Source organism: Thalassophryne amazonica, chromosome 6 (assembly GCF_902500255.1).
Source record: "Thalassophryne amazonica chromosome 6, fThaAma1.1, whole genome shotgun sequence".
Lineage (NCBI taxonomy): Eukaryota > Metazoa > Chordata > Actinopteri > Batrachoidiformes > Batrachoididae > Thalassophryne > Thalassophryne amazonica.
Genome location: NC_047108.1, coordinates 90,435,775 through 90,459,249, shown reverse-complemented (window position 1 = coordinate 90,459,249; position 23,475 = coordinate 90,435,775). Strand labels below are relative to the sequence as shown.

The window sequence follows — 23,475 nt, the reverse complement described above, 5'->3', positions numbered from 1 at the left end:
GTGCGGACGTCTTTAAACCGGTTGTACCGCTCCTCAATCTGTGTGACGCCGAGAGCCGTCTGAATCTTCCGAATAGTTTCTGGCAAAATTTGATGCGGTGCTGCTCCAGTCGTTCCATCTTTTTCCTTGCAATGAAAATCCACCAAGAGCGCTACACATGTCCTCACACAAAGGCTGCTTACCAGCAAATGACGCAATCGACAGGCGTGAAAAAGTTCACGCATGCGTACGAAGGTTCAAGGTTTGCTCATGCAAGCACACGTGATTCAAATCCATCAGGTTTTGGAAAAAAAATACAAAGGTCCAATACTTTTCTAACAGACCTTGTATATATATATATATATATACGAGGGCTGTCAATAAAGTAACGGTCCTTTTTATTTTTTTCAAAAACTATATGGATTTCATTCATATGTTTTTACGTCAGACATGCTTGAACCCTCGTGCGCATGCGTGAGTTTTTCCACGCCTGTCGGTGACGTCATTCGCCTGTGAGCACTCCTTGTGGGAGGAGTCGTCCAGCCCCTCGTCGGAATTCCTTTGTCTGAGAAGTTGCTGAGAGACTGGCGCTTTGTTTGATCAAAATTTTTTCTAAACCTGTGAGACACATCGAAGTGGACACGGTTCGAAAAATTAAGCTGGTTTTCAGTGAAAATTTTAACGGCTGATGAGAGATTTTGATTCACTGTTAAAGGAGATTTTTTTAATGAAAGACGTGCGGACGGGTCCGTGCGTCGGGACGCAGCCGCCGCGAGGCTCCGCCACAGGAAAAACACCTCTGTTGAAAACCTTAAGGACAAGTTGGAACATGTCCTGCCTGTTAAACAATTTCTCATATACTCACTCCACTGAAAGCCATCAAAAGCCGCCTGGATCCGTCCGCACGTCTTTCATTAAAAAAAATCTCCTTTAACAGTGGAATATCCGGATAAAATGCTGAAACCGACTTCTTCTGAAACTTCTCTGTTCTCTCACGACGTCCTGGATCAATAGAGCCTGAAATGTGGAGGCTTTCAGCTTGAACAGGCTGACGACGGCGGCTGAGAGCGCTGAGCGACGTCTCACTCCGTGGGAAGTCCTTAAAGCAACAGAATCACCTCAAAATCTCTCATCAGCCGTTAAAATTTTCACTGAAAACCAGTTTAATTTTTCGAACCGTGTCCACTTCGATGTGTCTCACAGGTTTAGAAAAAATTTTGATCAAACAAAGCGCCAGTCTCTCAGCAACTTCTCAGACAAAGGAATTCCGATGAGGGGCTGGACGACTCCTCCCACAAGGAGTGCTCACAGGCGAATGACGTCACCGACAGGCGTGGAAAAAGTCACGCATGCGCACGAGGGTTCAAGCATGTCTGACGTAAAAACATATGAATGAAATCCATATAGTTTTTGAAAAAAATAAAAAGGACCGTTACTTTATTGACAGCCCTCGTATATATATATATATATATATATATATATAGACACACACACACACACACACACACACACACACACACACACACACACACACACACACACACACACACACACACACACACACACACACACACAGTGGTGGGCACAGTTCAGCTAATCCGATAACTGATAACTATCAAAGTTAATGTTTTTGCTAGCGGATTAGCTTTTCAGATAACTTTTAAAACCATCAGCGGACCAATTATCTTCCGATAAATTTAGTTCCGATAACTTTCAGTCTGCTAACATTTTTTTTGCTGGTAAAGTGAGCAAAGTTTAACGGTCAAAAATGTTTGTAAACCCTAAAATCAAACATTTTAATCCGTCTGTTGTGCGTTTGTGGCTATTGCTTGCTGATGACGTCATCATTAAGCGCAAAACATGATTGGCCGGTCAACGCAGGGAACATTGTGGGTAGTGCATTTCAAGTTCACTTTGGGCGTTACAGTTCGCTCGATGCAGAAACAAAACAGACTAATTTTAACATTATTTTATTTCTTTGTGGCTGACGGCATAATTTAATCGCCAAGACTCGGTGGGAGAGAGGAGTTCTCATGGCGCAGCTATGTTACAGAGGGACGTTTCTTAGACACCGTGTTGGATAATCAGGACACTATGTGGATTATTTCTTCAGAATTTAATGAATCCCACGGAAACTAACAGATAAGAATTTATATTTACTACGTGTATTTTACTCTGCCAATCAATACATTAGTGGATGTATTTCGGTTGTTTAAGCCACAGGGTTCAAAGCATGTGAAAAAAGCAGCAGCTTTTAGTTTGTAAATTTTATTTATTTTTTATTTAACCTTTATTTAACCAGGAAAGTCCCATTGAGATTACTAATCTCTTTTTCAAGGGAGTCCTGGCCAAGACAGCGGCACAGATCACAACAATGTCAAGACATAAAAGACATTTTCATACAATAATACAGCTATTTAAAAGCATTTACAAATCATGGATTTCATTTCCAAACCTTTGAGCAAAAGTTTAAACTTGCCAATTGGAACCAGTTCCTTTAGTTTCCAGTCTTTCTGTAGATTGTTCCATGTTGTGGGGGCAGAAAACTGAAATGCCACCTTCCCAGTTTCTGTGCGGACACTTGGTACAGACAGGAGCAGTGATTCTTGAGAGCGTAAGGAATACAATCCAGCCACTTTTGGTTGAATATATTCAGAGAGATATGAGGGGAGCAGACGGAGAATACCCTTATAAATGAACATACCCCAGTGAGTGAGTCTACGAGAATCCAAGGCTGGCCAGCCCACACGTGTGTAAAGTTCGCAGTGGTGTGTGCGAGGCTTACAGTTTGTGATGAACCTCAGAGAGGCATGGTAGACTGAGTCTAATAGTTTCAATACTTGAGTTGGGGCATTCATATAAATGAGGTTACCAAAATCCAAAATTGCTAAAAATGTTGCAGCTATGAGTTTCTTTTTTGCATTAAAAGAAAAGCATAGCCTGCTTCATAGCCTGTTTTAAATGACGGTATATATAATACCGAGATAAACTGTGACTTCTAATATTGTGTTTTACTGCTTTTGAAAGATGATGACAGTGTTTGGGGTTTTATTTCTTCAGTCATTCATTTTTCGTGTGTTCTTTTTGTGTTTGCGATCCTTGAATTTACAATGAAGCCCCTGCGGCGCTTAAAGTGAAACTGGTTTATCAGAAGTCGACAGTGTAATCTGATGTGGCCGCGTCCAAATCAATACTAATAGTTATCGGTTATCTGTAAAAAAAAAAAAAAAAATATATATATATATATATATATACATACATACATACACACACACACACACACACACACACACACACACACACACAGACATAATACTCCATCTCTTGCTGTTTCTTCTCGTTGGTAGAGATACAACAGCACCCGGTTTGTACTTGTACAGTAGCTGCGGCAAGCGGTACAAGTTGAAACTTTGCTGGCAAGTGCTGTAACGGTGCGCAGTGTGCGTTGGAATGTTATGTCATCCCCTCAGTGAAAACAGTGGAACATCCGGTTTACCGTCTGCTGTTTGCAGCCAACATATGAACGCAGCATGACAGTTAAAATAGTATGATGCTATAAAAGAAGCAGTGCCTTGTGAAGGCTACATAACACCTCAAGCAAAACCAATTTTGAAATCTGCGGTGTAATACTGACACTGAAACTGCAAATGTGGTTAACATTATAGAATTGTGGTGTAGAGCTGGAGGTATCCATTCAACAATCGGACATACTGACTGTCCAACATCATACGGATGTCCTGGTAATTATTATTAGGCATATGACTCTCTCAGGGAGAGTTTTCTGTTCTACATCCATTTAAAAAAAAAAAGCCATGTAAAGAATCACCATTAATGAAGTACACCCAGTCACCTGCTATCCTCGTGATAGCACCTTCTACACAAATAATGTGGCCGGGAAAAGAAGAGAGGATTACTCACTCACTCTTACGTGCTGCAGCACTGGAAGACAATCGCTTACTGCGGAAAGACCCTTTACTTTCTAAAAAATGCCAACTCTTCCTCCATATCTTGTCCACCATTCTTCCAGTCAAGTTCAGAGTACAGATTCCTCCGGGAAGCCAAAGTTTATGCCACCTTCAGGGCCAATCGATGGACGACGGGGGTTGCATCATGTTTGCTGGTGCGACGTTGACACACTGATCCAACAGATGTTACAAAGTCCAGTGCAGAGAAGAATATCAGAGTAAATATGGCCGTTACAGCCACTTAGAGACAGCTAATGTGGGTAAACGTGGTGCTCACCGGCTCTTTAAACAACATGACACTAAAACCAACATTACTGATGTTCCTTCTTGTCCACTTGAACAGAGCATTCAATGTTTACCGGCAGCGAAACATGTTTGAACTGTGTCGACACACCCAGAGACAGTGTACACAATCCACTTCCTTCATGAGACAGCTCGAGCTCCAGCGACCTGCCGGCCAACAGCAGCCGAAACGCCCAAAGAAAAAGTGGAACTGAATGTGGTCAAGAGTTGAAACATCAGCCGTATTCTCAAATCCTTTTTGTGAGCACATTAGTCAAGTTTTACTTTCAACTGCGTACAGATTTACAGAGTTTTTAGCCACGCTCACTGCAACATGCCAACAATATGTTTACAAAAGATGGTCATTCAAGGTTCACGATACCCCCGTATTTACTGAAAGCCTTGTAAAACCTCAAGGCTAAGGGGATGTTTGTTTGATCCTGTTCACCACAGTGGTTACTTGAACCAGATTCTCAACCTGCACGTCCTCCTCCTTTTGTCTGTCTGCTGAGAAAATCAACACACTGCAAGAAAAGTAGGCAATGTAACTCACTTTAATTTTGAAACACAGCATTGTGCAAACATCATAGGCATGATTAAAACCACAACAACAAACAAGAGCAATCGGAGATTTCTGAAGTCCGCCAATCCAGATCTGGATCACCTCCAAAATTTAACGGAGTCTTCCATGGCCTAATATGTATCTGTGGTGCAAATTTGGTGAGAATCCATGCAGTAGTTTTGACGGAAACCTGCTAACAGTAATCCTTCAAAGCCTATATGAAGTGAAACTTAATCAAGAATCCGGATCCAGATCACCTCCAAAATTGAATGGAGTCTTCCTTGGTGAATTGGGTCAAACTCCGTGCAGTAGTTTTGATGTAATCTTGCTAACAGACAGACAGACAAATAAATAAACAATGATTTTTATTACATCCTTGGCGGACATAATAAAGCTGCTGCTGCAAAAAGTGAGCCTTCACGATTATATCATCGTTAAATGGTGCAATTTAAACAGTCACGGGCTAAACAGATAAAAAAAAAAACAACTATGTAGATGAAGTGTAGGGGACAAGCAGAAAACACCGCAGTTAAAATCTTGTCCTGGCCACCGTTCTACATCTACTCGATGACATCATCATCATCATCATCCCAGCAATGTCACGTAACAACTTTTACACATAAATGGACACGCCTGTGGCAACTTCCTCTGAGAACAACCTGGCAACACCGTGTGCAGCAGGAACAGAATAATCTGTGCCACAGGTCACAGTCAGGATATTTGGTTCAAATACATTTGGACAGCCACCAAATTCAAACGGCTCGTCTGTACTTCCACAAATAGATTGTGTGATTTTGTGTCTGAACTGCAGAACGTCATAGACAAACACACACCCAGTTCATTAAGAGTGCTCCTTAATACGGCCGTTCAACTGTTAAACACGTGAAACTGCAAATGAAATATTCAAAGGAAGGCTTCATGAATATTAAGTAAAAAGCTGTCAGAGATGTGAACGAAGGAAAGCAGCAGAGTCTATTGTTATTTCATAAGTATAGAGATTTCTTACAATTGTTTCATTAATAAAAAAATATTTAACCACTTTAATTGACATTATTCATGGAGTTTTTTTTTAATTCAGGTTTGAACTTTCAGTCAGCAGATTTTAAAATGTAAATAGTTCATATTAAACTTTGGCTCCAATTATAAAAGCCATGTCATATTGTGCAAAACCATTTTTTGTCCATTTTTAACTGAGGCCATCAGATATGGCCACTGGGTATTGCAAAGAGTTTACGTCCGTCCGTCTGTCAAGTTCTATTAGTGCCAAAGTCTTCAAATTGACAGGGAACATTTTTGGGACACAGACCTTGGACAAGTTCAAAGATGGCTAACCTTGACCTATTTTAAGAGGTATTTTAAGAGGTTAAAGCCACATTCTGTTTCAATCTGTTCCTTTTTTTTTTTTTTGAGTGGCAGGGCTGACAGCCAATCATAGCAGAGCTGTGCCGTGATGTCATTGGCAGGTTTGTCTAAAATCGCTTCATTTATGTGTTTATACGAGGGCTGTCAATAAAGTATAGGTCCTTTTTATTTTTTTCAAAAACTATATGGATTTGATTCATATGTTTTTACGTCAGACATGCTTGAACCCTCGTGCGCATGCCTGAGTTTTTCCACGCCTGTCGGTGACGTCATTTGCCTGTGAGCACTCCTTGTGGGAGGAGTCGTCCAGCCCCTCGTCGGAATTCCTTTGTCTGAGAAGTTGCTGAGAGACTGGCGCTTTGTTTGATCAAAATTTTTTCTAAACCTGTGAGGCACATCGAAGTGGACACGGTTCGAAAAATTAAGCTGGTTTTCGGTGAAAATTTTAACGGCTGATGAGAGATTGAGGTGATACTGTAGCGTTAAGGACTTCCCAAGGTAGCGGGACGTTGCACAGCGCTCCCAGGCGCCGTCGTCAGCCTGTTTCAAGCTGAAAACCTCCACATTTCAGGCTCTATTGATCCAGGACATTGTGAGAGAACAGAGAAGTTTCAGAAGAAGTCGGTTTCAGCATTTTATCCAGATATTCCACTGTTAAAGGAGATTTTTTTTAATGAAAGACATGCGGACGGGTCCGGCGTGTCGGGAAACACCTCTGTGTTGATAACCATTTGTAAAATTCAGGCGGCTTTTGATGGCTTTCAGTGGAGTGAGTATCTGAGAAATTGTTTAACAGCTGGGCATGTTCCAACTTGTCCTTAAGGCTTCCAACAGAGGTGTTTTTCCTGTGGCGGAGCGTCGCGCTGGCTGCGAGCCGACGCTGCAATCCGTCCGCACGTCTTTCATTAAAAAAAATCTCCTTTAACAGTGGAATATCCGGATAAAATGCTGAAACCGATTTCTTCTGAAACTTCTGTTCTCTCACGACGTCCTGGATCAATAGAGCCTGATATGTGGAGGTTTTCAGCTTGAAACAGGCTGACGATGGCGCCTGGGAGCGCTGCGCGATGTCCCGCTCCATGGGAAGTCCTTAAAGTGACAGTATCACCTCAAAATCTCTCATCAGCCGTTAAAATTTTCACCGAAAACCAGCTTCATTTTTCGAACCGTGTCCACTTCGATGTGCCTCACAGGTTTAGAAAAAATTTTGATCAAACAAAGCGCCAGTCTCTCAGCAACTTCTCAGACAAAGGAATTCCGACGAGGGGCTGGACGACTCCTCCCACAAGGAGTGCTCACAGGCGAATAACGTCACCGACAGGCGTGGAAAAACTCAGGCATGCGCACGAGGGTTCAAGCATGTCTGACGTAAAAACATGAATGAAATCCATATAGTTTTTGAAAAAAATAAAAAGGACCTATACTTTATTGACAGACCTCGTATGCCATGTTTCTCATATATTATGTAAATGCTAGCGAGAAATAAACACTTCTCAAACTGAAAACACTGTTTTTGGAACCTAATAACACCTTTGAGGTGATTTAGAAGACATTTCGCCAACATTAGCATGATGACGTTACAGGCTGGTTTTGCTAGCTGCAAAACTCTGTTTTGTTTGTTAATATAACCTCTGTCATTTATTATGTAAAAGCTAGTGAGAAATAAACACTTCTAAAACTGAAAACGGTGTTTTTGGAACCTAATAACACCTCTGAAGTGATTTAGAAGACATTTCACCGACGTTAGCATGATGACATTACAGGCTGGTTTTGCTAGCTGCAAAACTCTGTTTCGTTTGTGTGTTAATATAACCTCTTTGTCATTTATTATGTAAAAGCTAGTGAGAAATAAACACTTCTAAAACTGAAAACGCTGTTTTTGGAACCTAATAACACCTCTGAGGTGATTTAGAAGACATTTCACCGACGTTAGCATGATGACATTACAGGCTGGTTTTGCTAGCTGCAAAACTGTTTCGTTTGTGTATTAATATAACCTCTTTGTCATATATTGTGTAAAAGCTAGCGAGAAATAAACACTTCTAAAACTGAAAACACTGTTTTTGGAACCTTATAACACCACTAGAGCAAAATCGCAGAAGTTAGCATGCACACTAACTTCTGCTAACTCAAAGCTAACTTTATATGGAGTTAAATTTGTGTCATTAATACCTGCAAATGCACAGAGTGTGATGTACAAATATTCCTTGATTTGCACAACTTCCGCTCTTGTCAAAAGCAGTACATGCACACGCAAAGCCTCCTGTAGACGCTGTTGAACCATAAATATTTTTTTTTGATTGACTGATTGATAGAAGGGCTTTATTGAACATATACAACTTGTATGTAAGACAATAGGATCTTAATAATTAATTAAACAACTACAAATTATAAATAACACAATGCTCATATGGTCTAGGGTATTTTAACATTGCGTTTTATTTTATGAGTTGATGTATTTTAGTGAGTTTGTGTCTACAACTATCGTCAAAAAAAAAAAAAGTCGACCAACATTTTTTTTTAAATAGCATTTGGAAATTTCAAATTTATCCTTTAACTCTTTCTAATGAAGAAGGAAATATGGTGCTTAAGATGTGTTTTGTACATCAGAGAAGACATTGCTGTCCAAAAAAAAAAATGAAGCACTCCTGCCTTTCAAGCATCATATTGCTCTACTGTTGCTGCAAAACCAGGACAGAAGAGTAACATTCAGAAAGCCCTTAATTTAACAAATGCTGTTTTGAAGCAAATATTATTTTGTTCTTGTGCAGGAAAAGTGTTTCCATATATCAAATTTAAGTGAATCTTTAGTTCAATCAATCAATCAATCAATTTTATTTATATAGCGCCAAATCACAACAAACAGTTGCCCCAAGGCGCTTTATATTGTAAGGCAAAGCCATACAATAATTACGTAAAAACCCCAACGGTCAAAACGACCCCCTGTGAGCAAGCACTTGGCGACGGTGGGAAGGAAAAACTCCCTTTTAACAGGAAGAAACCTCCAGCAGAACCAGGCTCAGGGAGGGGCAGTCTTCTGCTACGACTGGTTGGGGCTGAGGGAGAGAACCAGGAAAAAGACATGCTGTGGAGGGGAGCAGAGATCGATCACTAATGATTAAATGCAGAGTGGTGCATACAAAGCAAAAAGAGAAAGAAACAGTGCATCATGGGAACCCCCCAGCAGTCTACGTCTATAGCAGCATAACTAAGGGATGGTTCAGGGTCACCTGATCCAGCCCTAACTATAAGCTTTAGCAAAAAGGAAAGTTTTAAGCCTAATCTTAAAAGTAGAGAGGGTGTCTGTCTCCCTGATCTGAATTGGGAGCTGGTTCCACAGGAGAGGAGCCTGAAAGCTGAAGGCTCTGCCTCCCATTCTACTCTTACAAACCCTAGGAACTACAAGTAAGCCTGCAGTCTGAGAGCGAAGCGCTCTATTGGGGTGATATGGTACTACGAGGTCCCTAAGATAAGATGGGACCTGATTATTCAAAACCTTATAAGTAAGAAGAAGAATTTTAAATTCTATTGTAGAATTAACAGGAAGCCAATGAAGAGAGGCCAATATGGGTGAGATATGCTCTCTCCTTCTAGTCCCCGTTAGTACTCTAGCTGCAGCATTTTGAATTAACTGAAGGCTTTTCAGGGAACTTTTAGGACAACCTGATAATAATGAATTACAATAGTCCATCCTAGAGGAAATAAATGCATGAATTAGTTTTTCAGCATCACTCTGAGACAAGACCTTTCTAATTTTAGAGATATGGCGTAAATGCAAAAAAGCAGTCCTACATATTTGTTTAATATGCGCATTGAATGACATATCCTGATCAAAAATGACTCCAAGATTTCTCACAGTATTACTAGAGGTCAGGGTAATGCCATCCAGAGTAAGGATCTGATTAGACACCGTGTTTCTAAGATTTGTGGGGCCAAGTACAATAACTTCAGTTTTATCTGAGTTTAAAAGCAGGAAATTAGAGGTCATCCATGTCTTTATGTCTGTAAGACAATCCTGCAGTTTAGCTAATTGGTGTGTGTCCTCTGGCTTCATGGATAGATAAAGCTGGGTATCATCTGCGTAACAATGAAAATTTAAGCAATGCCGTCTAATAATACTGCCTAAGGGAAGCATGTATAAAGTGAATAAAATTGGTCCTAGCACAGAACCTTGTGGAACTCCATAATTAACCTTAGTCTGTGAAGAAGATTCCCCATTTACATGAACAAATTGTAATCTATTAGATAAATATGATTCAAACCACCGCAGCGCAGTGCCTTTAATACCTATGGCATGCTCTAATCTCTGTAATAAAATTTTATGGTCAACAGTATCAAAAGCAGCACTGAGGTCTAACAGAACAAGCACAGAGATGAGTCCACTGTCTGAGGCCATAAGAAGATCATTTGTAACCTTCACTAATGCTGTTTCTGTACTATGATGAATTCTAAAACCTGACTGAAACTCTTCAAATAGACCATTCCTCTGCAGATGATCAGTTAGCTGTTTTACAACTACCCTTTCAAGAATTTTTGAGAGAAAAGGAAGGTTGGAGATTGGCCTATAATTAGCTAAGATAGCTGGGTCAAGTGATGGCTTTTTAAGTAATGGTTTAATTACTGCCACCTTAAAAGCCTGTGGTACATAGCCAACTAATAAAGGTAGATTGATCATATTTAAGATCGAAGCATTAAATAATGGTAGGGCTTCCTTGAGCAACCTGGTAGGAATGGGGTCTAATAGACATGTTGATGGTTTGGATGAAGTAACTAATGAAAATAACTCAGAACAATCGGAGAGAAAGAGTCTAACCAAATACCGGCATCACTGAAAGCAGCCAAAGAGAACGATATGTCTTTGGGATGGTTATGAGTAATTTTTTCTTTAATAGTTAAAATTTTATTAGCAAAGAAAGTCATGAAGTCATTACTAGTTAAAGTTAAAGGAATACTCAGCTCAATAGAGCTCTGACTCTTTGTCAGCCTGGCTACAGTGCTGAAAAGAAACCTGGGGTTGTTCTTATTTTCTTCAATTAGTGATGAGTAGTAAGATGTCCTAGCTTTACGGAGGGCTTTTTTATAGAGCAACAGACTCTTTTTCCAGGCTAAGTGAAGATCTTCTAAATTAGTGAGATGCCATTTCCTCTCCAACTTACGGGTTATCTGCTTTAAGCTGCGAGTTTGTGAGTTATACCACGGAGTCAGGCACTTCTGATTTAAAGCTCTCTTTTTCAGAGGAGCTACAGCATCCAAAGTTGTCTTCAATGAGGATGTAAAACTACTGACGAGATACTCTATCTCACTTACAGAGTTTAGGTAGCTACTCTGCACTGTGTTGGTATATGGCATTAGAGAACATAAAGAAGGAATCATATCCTTAAACCTAGTTACAGCGCTTTCTGAAAGACTTCTAGTGTAATGAAACTTATTCCCCACTGCTGGGTAGTCCATCAGAGTAAATGTAAATGTTATTAAGAAATGATCAGACAGAAGGGAGTTTTCAGGGAATACTGTTAAGTCTTCAATTTCCATACCATAAGTCAGAACAAGATCTAAGATATGATTAAAGTGGTGGGTGGACTCATTTACATTTTGAGCAAAGCCAATTGAGTCTAATAATAGATTAAATGCAGTGTTGAGGCTGTCATTCTCAGCATCTGTGTGGATGTTAAAATCGCCCACTATTATTATTATTACTACTGTAACCAGGTTTCTGTAAGGCAGAATAAATCAATATGTTGATCAATAATTATATCATTTACTAACAGGGACTTAGAAGAGAGATACCTAATGTTTAATAGACCACATTTAACTGTTTTAGTCTGTGATGCAGTTGAAGGTGCTATATTATTTTTTCTTTTTGAATTTTTATGCTTAAATAGATTTTTGCTGGTTATTGGTGTTGAATCCCACTGACTGCAGGGGCTGCCAAGGGTGCGACGATGAAAAAAGTCTCCGCTGCATTGACAGACACTACACGTGTAATTTGATCAGCCACCCTGTGTGACGCTTCAATATTCAGCAAAGAATTCACTGGAAACATCCCCAGGAAGGATTGGAACCAATGCTGACGTTAAAATGTGAACCAAGCAGGTAGTTTCCACCACTAATCCTGGGTGAAAAGTTGGAAGACAGTTTCTTTGGCACTATTGTTCCCCCCCCCCAGCCTTTCCTTTCTTTTTCCTCCTTTTCAACTGTAGACGCTTGCTTAAAAGGCCCCACCCCATTTAGTCATTCAAGTCTCTTGGGCCAAAATATAACCTTTGGGTGTGCAGACCTGCCTACAGTTATGGGAGCACAGCACAGTGAAAAGCATTCTTCTGTGCATAATCATAACTGGGACGAATCCTACAACCATCTGTCACAGCAAAGTGAGACGCGACCATCGTTAACAGGAACACCTGGTGTGCCGTCACACAGGCGGAACACAGCGAGCGGCAGCTTTCAGTTTTGTGACTTCTGTTTTTAAAAACACAAATACTGAGTTGGAGGTATTGATATGAAAAGTAATTTTTGGTACAGCGATGTATTTTATATGACAATGTTCTTACCAAGCATCAATCTCCTGTGCTGAAAAAGGAAGCCAACCTGGAAGTGGCAAAAACAGTTGCATCAGGCTCAAAAAGAGGCTCATGAATCGCCACGTATTAAAATGTCCAACTTTACAGCAGTTATAAACATGTTTATAGCCTAGTAAGAAAACATAGCAACGACTCGATTCCTCATTCATGACAACTATACGGGAGTGCAGTGTGATTTACTTTTTTTGTATAACTTATCAGCTAAAGTTATTTTAAGCCAAAAAATATTAATAAATAGGGGCGTGGTCATCTTAAGTTAAAGTTAGAGTGCCAAGTCAAGGGCCCTGGTTAGCCGTGCCTGCAGGATGCCGTTTCAAATTTATGACTATGTTATTTCAAACAGAGATAACATGACTTACTATATGTTTAACTACACTAACAGAGCATCTAGGAAGTCTGCGCTTCAGTATTTCCATTAAGTGAAATTTTAGCATTATTTAATATGTATATTAGTCTCAATAACATGAATTAACAAGTATAAATTGGTGACAGTAACTCCACTGATGGTTCCACAGTTACTGAGGCAATACACTGGTCACAGCTGTTAATACCTCCACCCAAGACACCACCCACTCTGCAAAACATGCATTAATTAAACTCTCAAAAGAAACTTAGCCCATTAACTTTATCTTTCTCAGTAACTATGAGATGGAGGGCATGTTTGGGCTTCATCTGTCCCACCCAGGTCACATAGGGTTTGCCTACACTCCAGCTCTTTACCCATTTACAGCTTGGTGATGGTGTCATCAAGAACCATTTGAACTTCAAATCCACTTTTCAGAAAACCTATGGAGAGCTTGGGCAACATATAAACAATCTGTGGGTGCTACAGAGATCCATACAGTGACTGCTGACCACATAGTTACAGAGAAGTGAAGATGGTGTCTTTCTTTTCATTTTGTTATTCTGTTTCATGTGATTTTACTTCTACAGAAGACGGCGAGAAGAAGTCGTGTAGTTCTTTTCACCCCGTGGTCATCAAACTCTCCACGGGGTGACTAATTCTTCATCGTGGCGGGAAAAAATAAAGAGGAGGGAAAAGAAGACTGTAAGCAAACAACAGAGCAGAATCTGGAAGCTGTTACTCCGTCGAAGGCAGAACTGAGGCCACATGGTCCACGTTGAGAACTTCAGATGTATATTATTAACATACGGTATCCATCACTTATGAGAACTGCAGAACAAGAACTGGAAGCCGATGCATGAAGCAATGTGACTGTCCCAAGACCTCTTCCTGAGTGACTGTACACCCTTTGCAATATGATCCCACTGTAGCAACAACTCGCCAACAGCGTGCGTCTCTCTGTCTGGCTCGTCATACACCAGGACGCCGCGTAATCCTGATCTAGGCTCGGATAAGCATGTCAGCTCAGCTGGCAGTGATTTTCAGCCACGGGATACAGGGATTTGGAGCGTGTGTGTGTGTGTGTGTGTGTGTGTGTGTGTGTGTGTGGGTGGGGGGGGAGGTTGACCATTTCTCTTTCCTCCCTCCTTCTTTCTCAACACATCCTGAGCAAATAGGCACAGGCCCCTGCCCAGGCCTCAACCCGTTCCATCAGTCGGACCTGAGGGAGAAACATTCCTCCATCCCGGAAAATAGGAGTCACATCTACAGGAGTTCTGAGAATAGAAGGCTGTTAATGAAGTGCAGGCCGGAGCTACAAAGAAAGCGTTACAGTGTGGGGTGAACGTGACGCCCAAATGCGGTTAAAAAAAGAAGGCAGGGAACGAGGGGGCAGGTATTACAATATTCTAAATCTAACCGCTGAATCAATCATAAAAAGGAAATATGCATTAATCTGATTTCAGATTCACCGACCTGTGAGAAAATAACATTTGCATGTCAAGGTTGAAGCATAATGCAGATTTCTCTTGCAGATACCCATAAACAGACTATTTAACATGTTAATGTTTGAGAAAAGCACAATTCTGACGTATTATTGGACAGAGACCAGCAACACAACACTGGAAATTTGTTTTGCAAGGCCATATTTGACTACAGTCTTTTTTTTTTTTTTTTTTTTTTTTTTACAAGAACCGCAACAATGATCTCAATTCTTGCAAAAAACAAACAACATCCCTCTTCTTCTAAATGTCGAGTTTTTACTAAAGCAAAACAATACAGGTATCCATAAAGCTTTAATCAACATTATGTAATACCTACTTCATCAAGTTAAAGTGAAACATCTGTCACTGTACACGCCCACCACTGATCCCCACGGGGGCTGGAGCCTATCACAGCAGTCATAGGGTGTGAGATGGGGTACACCCTAGACAGGACGCCAGTCTATCATAGACCTGTACCCAACAGAATCCCAAAATTTTAGAGCAGAATATGCACGGGCTAGTACGAAGTTACGTGATTTTGTGAACACAATCACTGCTTATTGTACGCAACATTGGCTGGCCCCCATCACAGAACTTGTTGCTTCATGCTTTTTCAAAATTTCACGTTGACTCTCTCTCCTCTTCCTGCCATAAATTCCACATTTCAAGTTCTTCGAGTTGCAGCCAAGTGAGATCACAGTCGACGTGAATGCACCATGAATGCTCTAAGTAATACATCAGGTCAAGTCTGGAAGCATTGTGCTGATGTTGCACGTTGCCACATGCAGCACACCACTGCGCCACCTTGGGACCTGGATGGCAACTAGCCAGGCAGACAACCAGTCCATCCCTATCTCTTGAAACTAACCAAATGTGGGTGCTCCCCCCCATTGGTATTCTCTAGCCACTGCAAAAACAGATATCTAAGAAAGTAAAAAGTGACTTGTTTAAAGAAAATTTGGCTTAATTTTTGTCTAAATAAAAAATAATCTCATCAAGCATTTTTTTAGAAAAGAAAAAACGTCTTATTTTTCTTTTTTCCAGCTAATATCAAGCTGTATTTAACCAGTAACAAGGAAAGGCAATGGATTTCAAATCATCCAAGCAAAGGAACAAGATTGTTTTCCTTAATTTAAGACAGAGACTAATCTTAAAATAAGAATTTTGTCTAGTTTTAAGGCACATTTTGATTACTGAGTGCCTAGACATTTTGCTAGTTTTGAGAATTATAGCCAAGCAAATTTTTCTTACCCCAACGGCATATTTCTTTGCATAATACAAGACAATTTGGCTAGATTTCAGATTATTTGGCTTATTTTAAGAAACACAGTTTTTGCAGTGTGTGGTCCTCAACACTGAGGCACCTGTGTTCTGGATCATGTTCCTAGAATACCATATGGCCTAAACGTTGTAGCAGTTCATGCTACTCCTTATCCGAGTTTGAAGAACATTTGTTTGATGCAAAGTCCATTTAGCAGGACCCAAGGATCATCTGAAGAGACCTAGTCTCACAGAAATCTAGTCATTGCCTTCAGTCACTGATTTCATCTAAGTCTCACAACCACACAGTAAGACGGGAAGCACCAGGGGCCTAAATGTAAACCCTGATGATGTTTCCTTGATGAGGGCTGCTTGTTTTACTACTTAATTTACTTGTCAACTTAACCTAGGCCACTTAACTTTTTTTCTACTTCATATTTCTCTCTGGTCAGCATTACCACACAAACTGTAACCAGTGAAGCGCTTGTCTCAAACAGAACATTCTTATCACCGCATGCACCCCACGTGCACTGACAACAAGTGGTCTAAACACAACGCCAGCAGATGTTTTCTGTCTTCACGGTGACTCAGAAAGCTCGTAAATTCAGGTGCACACACCAGCCTCTGTGACGGAGACGTGAGGGAAATAACTACACGTAATTGATGGAGAACAAACACCATTAAACCCTAAAAACCCGTCTAAATTTCACCAGAATACAGTGGTCAAATTCATACCAATAATGATTTGCCAAGTGCTATAAATAGAAATGCTTGTAGAGTTTGGGATTTACACAGCTGCAAAGTTGGAAGCTGAACACGCCAGCAGCATGAAAATATCACTCGGGGGGCGTGCAGCAGACAACATACAGTCGTCAGAAGTCTCATAAGATTAATGGCAGCTAACGGCTGAGCAAGAGCAGAGCTGTGGGGACGTGGGCGTCCTCGTGAAACCTAAACCTTCCCTCTAGCTCTGCCCACCAAGAGAGTAGTGCTGTAATAATACTACATCTCCCTCACAGTTCGATACGAATCACGGTTCAACTCCTGGTGCATTCCTCTCAGGTTTCCTCATAGAGCAAAGTACTACCACAAAATAATAATAAAAAAAAAAAAATTGAGTCATGTCACTTGAAATGTTGCAAACTGTCTTGAGAATATGCATTTTCCAAATCCTGAACACTGGGCCTCAAGTTTCACAATTGCATCTTGCATAGCCAATATAACTCAGTCAAAAGGCACATCTCCATTTGGATTTCTGCAAAATTTTAGTGATATTTTCACACAATGTCGAGAAAAACAGTGACAAAATGACAGCGTCTCCATCAACTGGTGTTATTGAATACTGGGTTCGTCCTCTCGTGATATCTATCGTGCAACTCCTGCTAAATATTGGCCTTTCTGGTTTGTTTGTTTCTTAAATCCAATATTTAACAAGCTCTCAGATTCTTCCTCCATCCACATGAACTGTGCTGCATATTTTTTTTCTTTATTTCATTCATTTAAAAGAAAAAGACAGAAAAGCAGAAATGAAATTTACAAGACTTTGAATGAAAAGGAGCAGAGAGAACAAGTCTTATATATTCTGCCCCTTTTTACAATACAATCTTTCAATTTTAAGTATCATTATTCAACATTATTAAACAGATTACAATTTTGACTTGTCAAATACCACTGACTTATTTCATAATTTTAACCATTATTTAAAAGATTACATCCCTAACAGGTTACATTTTAAACTTAAAACATTTTAGACATTATTAACAGATTACATTTTAGACTTTGTCACAACCCACTGACTTATTTCATAGTTTCATACTTACTTAATACATCTAGTTTAATACGTTTTTAAAATAATTTAAGTGACCTTGATTCTTTGATTTCTTTGTTGAGGTTGTTCCATAATTTTACACCATTCACTGCAATACTCCGTTCCTTTACTTTGGTTCTGAATCTTGGTTTTTTAAAGACTTCTATTCCTTTCAAATTATAACTACTTACTCTTTTTTCAAACATATTTTGAATGTTTATTGGTAAGGTATTTTTGTTAGCTTGATACATTGTAATATTTTCAAATCAACTAAATCATGAAATTTAAGTACCCTATACTTAATGAATAATGGATTAGATGGATCTCTAAAACGACTATTACTAATCATTTTTAAAGCTCTTTTCTGCAGAATAAATAATGGTTGTGTATAAGTTGTACATGTTGATCCCCAGATTTCTACACAATATGTTAAATATGGGACAATCAATGAATTGTACAATGTTAATAAACCATAACTATTTAATGAAAATTTTACTTTATGCAAAACAGCAATGGCTTTCGCTATTTTTCCTTTTATGTAATTTATGTGTGACTTCCATGTAAGATCTTCATCAATCATGACTCCTAGAAATTTCGTTTCTTTTACCCTTTGTATGTCCATTCCATGTATTTTTAATGACACATCATTATTTCCCACTCTGTCATTAAATAATATGAAATGTGTCTTATTAAGATTTAGTGACTATCTGTTTATATCAAACCAGTGTTTAACTTTTTCCAACTCTGTATTTATCACTTGTACTACTTCCTGGATATCTGATCCAGAGTAAAATAATGTTGTATCATCAGCAAATAATATGCTGCCAAGTACTTTAGATACATTCACAAAATCATTGATATACAAAATAAACAGTTTGGGTCCAAGTACCAACCCTTGTGGCACACCATAAATGATGTTACACAATTCTGATTTAATATTATTTATCTGAACAAACTGTTTTCTATTTTCTAAGTAGCTTTTTACCCACTGATGTGCAATACCTCTAATTCCATATTGTTGTAACTTGTGAAGCAATCTTGAGTGGTCCATAACATCAAAAGCTTTTTTCAGGTCAATAAAGATACTTACAAAATAATCCTTATTATCTACTGTTGTTGATAGTTTCTCTGTTAATTCCATAATTGCCATAGCTGTCGAATGTTTTGTTCTGAATCCATACTGAGCATTATTTAAAATATGATGTTTCTCAATGAATTTGTCCAACCTTGTTACAAAAACTTTTTCCATAATTTTAGAAAACTGTGGAAGCAATGACACTGGCCTGTAATTTGAAAAATTATGTTTGTCTCCATTTTTATATAATGGGACTACCTTGGCAATTTTCATTTCGTCTGGGAAAATTCCTGTTGACAGAGACAGATTACAAATGTAAGTGAATGGTTCAATAACAGTTTCTATTATACTTTTTACAGTCATGTCTAAATCTTCATAGTCAGTTGATCTTTTGCTTACAGTTTTTTAAATAATATTTCTTATTTCATCTTTTTCCACATTGTCAAGGAAAATACTATTGACCGTATTTACAAGTGTATTTAATTTATCTTCTACTATTAGTTTATTTTCCATCAGACTTGATCCCACATTTGAAAAATAATCATTAAACTCATTTACAACTTCCTTTGTGTCATATATCTCTTTATTTTCCTTGGAAAAGTTGATTTCGCTCCATCACTTTCAATCACACTATAATTTCCCATGTTGCCCTCATATTATCTTTACTCTTAATTGTTCACTATAATAATCTTTTTTTTGTTTCCTAATTATTGTCAATAGTTTATTTTTATATTGTTTGTATCTGTGTTCTGTTTCCTTTGTTTGCTTTTTTAAAAAGCACCTATATAAATAGTTTTTCTTTACACAAGCATTTTTTATTCCCTTAGTCAACCATGGTTTATTTACTCTTTTCTTACTAGTTTTTATTAATTTACAGTTTTATATGATTTCATAAGTATTTTCATAAATTAATTATATACTACATTAACATCACCGACATAAACCTCTTCCCAATTTTGATTTTTAAGGTCATAATTTAATGCCTCTAAGGCTTTTACTGACTTATCTCTTTTAAAGTTTAGAACAGTTTTTTTCTTGTACCTATTTTTGTATTTAAATATTGAAAAAACTGGTAAATGATCGATAAGATCTGTCATCAAGATCCCATTCTTAATAATTTCATCTGTTCTATTTGTGAATATATTATCAATTACCGTTGCACTTTGCGATGTAATTCCGGTTGGTTTTGTTATCAAGGGGAATAACCCCAAACTATACATTGAATTCAGAAAGTCACTTGTTCTTTGGCAACTGGAGCTTTCTATATTAATGCTAAAGTCTCCACACATAAAAAGCGTTTTGTTTTTGATTTGATGGAATAATTCTATTATTTTATCTGTAAATTTCACAACACAAGAGTCTGGTGCTCTGTATACACAACTGATTAGAATATTCTTAGATGTTTCATGTACAATTTCCACTGTTACAATTTCTATGACATCATCTATAATTGTCATTTCTTCTACAATTTTACATGTCAGATCAGTTTTTGTGTACAGAGCAATACCTCCACCTTTTTTATCTCTTCTGTTTACAAAATACAGCTCATATCAAATGTCACATGACATTTCAGAATGTCATGTGACTCTAAAGTGTTTCAATTGCAGTTTTGCAAAATATGGCTTTTTTTAAAAATCATTCGGGAAAAACTACATCATGTGAGCGTAAAACCTTTTACAAAAATACATTTCCATTAAGTGTATTTTCAATTCACTACTTCAAACTGTGCAATTTAAAGGGTAATAGAAACAATGTCATGTTGCGGACCATTTTCTATTTTTTTTTTTTTTTTTTTTTAAACAGTGAACAGCTCATGATTCAACACATGTAAAATTTGCTTTTTATTTTTTCTGGTTTCACAGTTTATTGTTGCACCCCAACCTATGGTCATGAGCTTTGGGTAATAACTGAAAGAATAATATCACAGCTACAAGCAGCAGAAATGAGATTCCTCCATTGGGTATCCGGGCTTACGCTCCTGGACAGGGTGAGAAGCTCATTTATCTAGGAGGAACTCGGAGTAGAGCCGCTACTCCTTCACTTTGAAAGGAGCCAGTTGTGTTGGTTCGGGCACCTGGTGCTTCCTGGTTGTCTCCATGGAGAGGTCTTCCAGGCACATCCAACTAGGAAGAGGCCGCGGGAAAGATCTAGGACACGCTGGAGAGATTATATTTCCCAGCTGGCTTGGGAACACCTTGGCATCTCCCAAGAAGAATTACAGGACCTGGATAAGCAGCTGCAAATGAACTAATGAATTTTGTGTGCAGTGAAGATGATGCAGTCAGATCCAAGTATTTGGACAGTAACAATTAATGAATAGCAGCTTTTTGCGCGCGTGTGTGTGTGTATATATATATATATATATATATATATATATATATATATATATATATATATATATATATATATATAGTCTCTCTGTTTTTGGAGCTCATATGTAACTGGACAAACTAAATATGATGGTATTTGTCAATATGAATCACTTTTCCAGCCAGTTTTGTCAATGATTATGTCTTGGAGTTGACATCAATCATTAAGAAACACACAGTATGTTACTGTCTGGAGAAGGCAGTTCTCAAACAGTGAGGGAAGCCAACAAGTCACCTACAGTACAACAACTCTGAATGAGTTACAGTCCTCTGTAAATGTGACAGGATAAACTTTGGTGAGTGCAACTTTTTTGTCTGTTGGCTCACCAGTTAGTTTCATGATGGAGTGGAACAGAGAACTATTTTTAATTCAGGAAAACAGGTTAAATCTAGGCTTCCGTCTCCAATGTTGTTTGTGGCAAACAGCAGCTGAAATTTCACTTCAATTCAGTTCAGTTTATTCATGTAGCATCAAAACACAACACAGTCGCCCCGAGGCGTTTCACAAGGGGCTAACCTTAACAACAATGGTCCCTAGTTCTACAGTGTGGTGGATGCAGTGAGTCAAGTCTACTGGTGCACAATCACAGACTTTACTTGTTTTCATTTAATCTGTTAATGTGTTTGCGAGCATGTTGTTTCACAAATAAAACTGCTTCTTCTTATTATTATTATTATTATTATTAAGAAAAAGAAGGGTAGGTGTCAGGACGCTGGAAGTAGGGGTGTTGAGGGGCTGCAACAACCCCTAGTGGTGAGGAACTGCAGCTGCAAGCCAAACAAAAAAACAAACCAATTACAAAACCAACCAACCAAAAACCCAATTTTCTATGATTTTGATGATAGCATAGCAGTAGGCCACAGTAGCAACATTCTATTAATATAAAATCATGATGCTGGTGCACAGTTTAACATGAGATCATTGTACAGGGTATCCCTGCCCCCCGCCCCCCAAAATATACAGAATCCAAAAAAATTGTAATAAATCCTACAAAGGTCCAGCAAATCTATTGGACTTAAACTTTGTCTGTGTACGATCATTTACCAAGTTTCAGTTATCTTAATCACTTTGCATAAAAGCCATGTTCTTTCCAAATTACCCTCCAAATGGTATGATTTCTTGGCGAAACAGGCCTGCAGGCAAAATGTCTTTTCCTTGGTTGACCAAGACATGTTGGTGAAGACTATTGTTGCAGTCGTCTTCCTCAAAGTGTAGGATTTATTACAATTTTCATGGGTTTAGTTTTTTTCTTTGGGTCATCCTGTATAACTGACAAATTTCTCTCAGCGCCCCCAATGTGAGCAGACATGCAGCAACCCCAATGGATGTGACAACACCCTAAGTGAACCCGAGTGCACAATGTGTACTTGTGATCCAAGCCACCAATGACAACTCAAGAGTTGAAAGTTTCAGTGGCTGTGGCACCAGTCACAGCTTTACTTTAGAGCAGCACACAGAGCTTCATTGTTAAAAATGAAACACGCGCTGTCTCGGCTTCAGTTTGCCAGACTGCACTTGGGATACAAGTGTACTTATTATTACAAGTAAATAATCAGAAATCAATAGGAAAATTCCTGCGAGCTGCCAGGCCGTGTCCTGTCTGAGTCGGGATGTCCATCCTGTCAAGTCTCATCACAACAACAACAGAAACAACACATGTCCTCTACGTCTTCTACTCATGAATAATTAAACTATCCACCATGTACTGTTCAGCTCCTGTGCTGACCACAGCTCACCACAGGGACGACCTTCAAACAAATCAAGGGACAGTCCAACTCCCAGGACACCACAAAGTTCAGACTACAGGATCCATCAGATCACACAGGCGAGAGATGGATTCTCTTCAGCAGACGCCGCTTTAACATTCACGATCTTCCAGACTTCGCCTGAAGCTTCGTGTTACTTCAGTCTTCTAAAGAGATTATGTGGAAACACAAAAGAATTTAGCCTGACACGTGACCCAAACCCTTTTCAGACTCCAGCATAGCAGCTCCCCGCGGAACATCATCCAATGACAAAACACACTCCAAACCACTCTTACCAGCTGTTCAGCTCCAGCTCCAGCAGCGACTGAGTCTTCTCTGAATTACACTGCAAACACCACATGCTGGCCGCCACGCATGGGACCACGTACTCCAAACATTAGCAGCTCTCCTCACCCGTCCCCATTTACAGCCCGAGAGGTTTCTCTAGCTGACAGGCACTTCTCAAAGCTGCCATCTGCTATTGCTCTCAGTTGTGGCTCTTCTCGTAAGCGTTTCCGGGACGTTGCCTTGTGAAGGCAGCTCCCTGCGGATGGACGGCGGACATGGTCACTGCTCAGTGACAGACTGTAATCTCTGACACACCAACGGAGCGCTTTCTTTTTCCTCTTTCTTCCCCTCCGAGCCTCGATGTGCCGGGCT

General features: G+C 39.2%; 1 protein-coding gene across 7 annotated transcripts in view; it reads right to left on the bottom strand.

Moving 5' to 3' along the window:
- Positions 1–23,475, bottom strand: part of LOC117512625 (IQ motif and SEC7 domain-containing protein 1-like) — a 364,856-nt gene that overhangs the window by 45,835 nt on the left and 295,546 nt on the right. Inside the window, exon 1 of one of the 7 annotated variants that reach the window (XM_034172774.1) lies at positions 23,112–23,453. The exons of the other annotated variants lie outside the window; for them this stretch is intronic. Within the exon in view, the coding sequence (XP_034028665.1) occupies positions 23,112–23,176 (65 nt within the window). The 5' untranslated portion in view covers positions 23,177–23,453. Of the gene's footprint in view, positions 1–23,111; positions 23,454–23,475 lie in introns of those variants that run through there. 7 annotated transcript variants of the gene reach the window in all.